This window comes from Limanda limanda, chromosome 6 (assembly GCF_963576545.1).
Source record: "Limanda limanda chromosome 6, fLimLim1.1, whole genome shotgun sequence".
Taxonomy (NCBI): domain Eukaryota; kingdom Metazoa; phylum Chordata; class Actinopteri; order Pleuronectiformes; family Pleuronectidae; genus Limanda; species Limanda limanda.
The window spans coordinates 22,753,958-22,759,427 of NC_083641.1; the positions used below are offsets into that span (position 1 = coordinate 22,753,958).

At 38.9% G+C, this 5,470-nt stretch overlaps 1 protein-coding gene across 1 annotated transcript; it reads right to left on the bottom strand.

The window, feature by feature from the left end:
• Positions 1 to 383: 383 nt before the first annotated feature.
• LOC133002964 (odorant receptor 131-2-like) lies at positions 384 to 1,256 on the bottom strand. The gene has a single exon (XM_061072554.1). It carries the CDS (start codon positions 1,254 to 1,256, stop codon positions 384 to 386), a length of 873 nt encoding a protein of 290 aa, XP_060928537.1.
• Between the last annotated feature and the right edge of the window lie 4,214 nt (positions 1,257 to 5,470).

The window sequence follows — 5,470 nt, forward strand, 5'->3', positions numbered from 1 at the left end:
ATGTTGTTCTCTCCGTTGAGAAGTATTTCTAAAGATGTCTGTTTTTCAGGTAATTTATAGATAGCCACTCTGTAAATATCACAGCAGGCCTGTTTGAAGTTTTTATAATTCTCTCTGTACTGACAGGTCAATGACAGACAGGATTAAGGCAAGCTGAGTTTAATACAATGTTTGCAAATATTGTCAGCAAAAATACAAGTAGTGGTATTGGATGTTAATCAATCAACATTTTCATTGTTATATCCAACTGAATATTTCCTTGAGATTTAAAAAAAAAAAAGATAAAATAACAATAGCAATATAAATCAAGCCAGAGACGAAAATAAAAAAAAATACATTTCATAATATAACATCATGACAATTTGTTAATAATACAAATCTGATCAGTGTTTCTTCCGCAAACCACAGAGAGCTAATCTTTTCAGGGCATGAAAAAACATTTCATCCCTGAGGCCATAAATGAGAGGAGACAGACATCTTGGAGCAAGAATAAAACTAATGTAATTAAAGTACTTGACATTGATAAATAAAATGAAATTGATTTTAAGCAAAGCAGCTTCTATGAAAGGACACCACAGCTGGATGAGACACAGGAGCAGCTGCAAAGCGTGAAGCCCCACAGTTCTGAGTCCTCTCCATGTAGACTTTTTGTCCTCTCCTGATGCAGCTTTAGCCACACTCGTTATCTTAACATAGGAAAACACGATTGTGATGCACATGATCAGGAAGTAAAACTGACTAATCGCTGATCTGAGGTGACCCTGCCACGTGTAGATGATGAAGATTTCAGCAGTGCACACTCTGCCCTGGCTGTAGGAGCCGTAGGAGGCTGATGCAAAGAAGATGGAGAGATAAACAATGCAGGGCAGAGAGCTGAGGATGTGGATGATGAGGATGCCGTGCAGAGTGCTGCGTGGGGAGCACAGCTCTCCGTGACGCAGCGGCAGGCAAATGGCCACGTAGCGCTCCAGGGTCATCGCCGTCAGAGTGACTGGTGTCACAAAAGCATACAGAGACAAAACGATAATAATAATAAGGCACAACCACCTTTGTATCGTAAAGCTATATAAATTCAAAATGAGCAGGATGTCAGTCAGGAATAAAAACAGACAGTCGGACATTAGCGTGACAGCAAATAAGACGTAGCGCATGGTGGTGTAGAAGACCTCCTTGGTGAAAAAGGTCGTAATTAGCAGAAGGTTAATGCAGAGAAAAAGAACGACAAAGACCTGAATCAACATGATCTTATCATTCATCTTGTACTCTATGGTGATGTTAGCAGACATCTTTCTGTCTGTCACAACCAAATGTAATAAGCCTTCAGACACTGCCACACTTCATTCAGCTCTAAAACCAGATGCAGAACTCAACAAGGGATTATCTCTCTTTGAATCAACGGGTATCAAACACAAAACACATTATTTTAGTACATCGTGCATGGACAAATAATTAGAAGGAGACATAAGAGAACAAGACCCAGTTTACCAAACCATCCCTGGAGTGAAGGTGTTCAGCTGAGGTCTGTGCAGCCTTCTGAGCAGGAGCTGTGTGTGAGGGCTTTATATCGGCAACTATAACACAACGTCATATGAACGTTAAATCACCACAGAGTCACGAGCCACAACATTCGCCAACAACACACCTCATAGGCGACAGTAACTTTAGTTACTCACTTTGTCCGTTGGAGGGATTCACACTCAAAACATAATTCAGTAATGGCGACTTCATCTGTTTCAACTATTTACATGTGTCTTTATAAAATAAGTTGAATGTAAAGGTTCACATTTAAGATAATACTTGTTTTATCCTTCTCCAGGAGCGATGCAACATGAGCATCTCTTCCATCACACATTGAAATCTCGTTGGTGCTGATCTTTGGTTGGAACCCGGGATTGAACCAGGAACCTTCAGTTCTTCAGTTCTCAACTATTTCAGGACAACTTTCATTAAAAGTTGAGGTGATTGATGTAATAATTCTTTGTAGCATCACAACAAACAGCCCCTTATTTTAAATTACCCCTTATGTTAAATATTTTTTTTAATGTCACAATATTGGTTGGAGAAATAGAAGGGGCACAATAAACTCTGCCCAGCAATGTTTTATAAATATTTTTTTCTTTTAGCTAGGCGCAGTTTTGGCGCACCCCTCTAGGGGGCGCTCTAGGCAACCGCCTTTTTCGCCTATAGGAAGGACCAGCCTCTGCCTGGAGGGGTATTGTCTGGCCTAGGCTATTTTACACCCCCGGGTATAGTTTGGCCTAGGACAGTTTATACCCGGGGCATACTCTGGCCTGGGCCAAAGTATACCGAGGTTTTATCTGGGTAGGTTCATTTGGCCTGTTACAACGGGATTGAACCAGAAACCTTCAGTTCTTCAGTCGCCAACTATTTCACGACAACTTTTACTAAAGTTGAGGTGATTGATGTAATAGTTCTTTGTACCATCACAACAAACAACCCCTTTTTAACAATGTTACTTTTTTCATGTTCTCATTTGATACATTATTATAAATATTGGTTATATCCTGTAAATTGGAGCCACTCTGAGCGTTGGCAAATGCACAGATCTGATGTCCTCTTGTTTTAACAGATTTAACACTGCAAGGACACTTTAATTATCTTAGCGTAGGAAAACACAATGGTGATGCTCATGTTGTGCAATAATGCATTAAAAGTGATACCATAAGATGGCGTGCCTTTCGGCATTCAATAAATTTGGTTATCAAAATAAAATATAAAGCATTCATATTTAAAATATTAATATTTAATCATAACTTTAGTTGGTTAAAGTTACCTCGAGGCACCACCCTTCAAAGGAAGGGAAAAGATAGCCAGTTTATTGATTAAGAACAGTCTCATTTAGATCTAGTTCAATTAGCAATTTCAATATTTACTATTAAAGATTTTATAATGAACAGTGAAGGTTATGGAGTTCTTGACAGTGTAGAGGTTGGCAAAATTCACTTATGCAACATTAATGAAAGAACACTTGTGAAAGAAAAACATTTATTATGAAGATAATAAAGTATAAAAACTAGGGCTGGGCAACGATTAAAAGTTTTAATCGCGATTAATCGCATGATTTCCCTGATTAATCACGATTAATCGCATTTGTATATGCAAAATCCAATAATGAATTAAAAAGTAGTGTATAGCGCAATTTTATTTTCAATGTTCTGCCATATGAACGAAAGTGCCATAACATTTGTTGTGCAAACACTTTTAACATCAGCATTTAATACAGTAGCAGTTAAATAAAATATTCAGTGTAAATATCAACTTAACAATGTTATCAAAGCAAATACAAAGTTAAAGCTCAATGCCACTGCCAGGGCATTAATGTTATCCTCTTCGTTATGAAAAATGTATACTCCTCCCTGCGTCTAACGTAGTCTGCCGAAGCCTCGCTCCACTCGCTGTTTCGTTGAGTGATTTGCTGATATCAACTGTGTGTTTTGCATTCAGGTGATATTTTAGACTGGAAGTACTCCGGTGATAAGAAAATTCACCTTGGCAGTGGTTACAAATAACTTTGGTTCTGTCGACTCCGCCGTCTGGAAGGACTTTAAAATGAAAATGGCCATGTAAAAGCTCCGTACCCTTATCCATGGTTGTTTATCCGCCAATTATTTTCTTTTTTCCGGTTCCGCAGCAGTCAGCAACAGGCTTTCACAAAATAAAAGCCTGACTTTCACAATAAAACAATAAATAATCAAACCTGAGTTAATGCGAGATAAAATAATTAGTTGAGTTAAATAAGTGATGAGTTAACTCGTAAATAACTAGTTAACTTGCCCAGCCCTAATAAAAACACAAATTACTAACAACGTATTAACCATATAAAGATGTGAGTGTGTGTGTGCATGTAAATCAGTGTGCTTCCCAAGATGGTGGCTTTATCAAAAGTTCACACATTCCTCAGCATGCTTTCAAAATGGTCGCAGCCCCCCCCCCCTTCTTTTGAAGTGGGGGAGGAGATAAGTAGGTGAAGTGATATGCGTGTGTTGGTGCTGAATTAGACAAAGAGGGTAGAATGAAATGCAAAGAAGACCATGAAGAGCATAACAAACTAACCTTACTTTCATATAACTTATAACCACAATACCACAACAAATATCTAACTTATAATCACCAGAGAATTAAAGGAGACATATTATGCCCATTTTACCACAAGTTGATATGATTCCTTGGGGTCTTTATGAAATGTCTGTAACATTTTTTGGTCAAAATACCACAAGGATCATTTAAAACAGCACCCTTTTTACCCTGTCTAAAACAGCCCTCAGATTGACCTGTTTTGAAAAAGGGCAACCATCGCCAAAATTATTTACAATAATAATAAATAAATAAAAACTTACTGATTCTCCCTCATTTGTTTTACTAGTTGATGTCCTGATCCAATATAAAAGAGAGCTGCTACCCTGAGCTTCTTGCTGCAGTTCCCTGTCCTTCTGCTTTTGGAGTCTCTTTTCTGGCATTATGCTAAAAAATTTGAAATGAGATTAATCAATGTTGTGCATAATAATCAAGAGTGACTGACATAATCTCTATAAAGCTGACAACACAGTAAACACACATTTTTGTTTACTGTTTTCTGACAGAGTGGAAGTATAAGCAGCATTACACTAATAATAAACCACAATATACCTCACCAGACTGTCATGTAGCTCAACTTAAGACCTACCTTTCATTCCAATAATTACGATTTTAAATTAAACAAAACTAGTGAACTTGTCTAATTTCTAGAACAATAAAACTGCCTTTAAATTCTCTGCCTGCCTGCCTGCCTGCCTGCCTGCCTGCCTGTCTGTCTGTCTGTCTGTCTGTCTGTCTGTCTGTCTGTCTGTCTGTCTGTCTGTTTGCCAAACATGACAAACGTCAGTAAACAGCTGGAAAAGGCTTTGAAATCACGGATTTCTTGAGTATTTTGTTTTTTTTTATTTTTAATGATACGTCGGACGAGTTGCGACGTAATGTTTTCAGCAGCGCTAATGTTGTGGTTAATTTATCACCAAAAAACGTGGGGGATTGCACACACAGCCTCATCACCTGTTTGTCTGATGCTGCGGGTCAGAGGAGAAGTGGCTGCAGCCGTTTGGCCCTCAGCTGCATGAGGAGCAGGAGGAGGGAGGGGCCAGCGGGGGCTGGTGAGCGCCGCGGAGCATGTCGGGGCAAAATTCTCACAATAACTCAAATAAATGCCCCGTCAGACATCAAAACACATTGGGGGGAATTGATGACAGAGAGAATAATTTTTATTCTTAATTATTGATGAATGAAGAAAAAATTGGGCTCCAGCAGAAGGGCACTTTTCTCCTCCAGGGAAAAAGGGCTGGTGCTTGAGCACCACTAGGGGTCTATCTGTGCACGTGCCTGTAAGGCGCAGCTCTCTCCCCCCCTCCTCATCCTAAATTAACGTCAGATACCCAAATTAACGTTTAGAAGCACTACAAAAGTGGAATTTTCATAA

What these genes read in the sequence shown, in the direction of transcription:
- LOC133002964 (XM_061072554.1), bottom strand. Translation starts at nt 1,256, where the DNA reads ATGAATGATAAGATCATGTTGATTCAGGTCTTTGTCGTTCTTTTTCTC.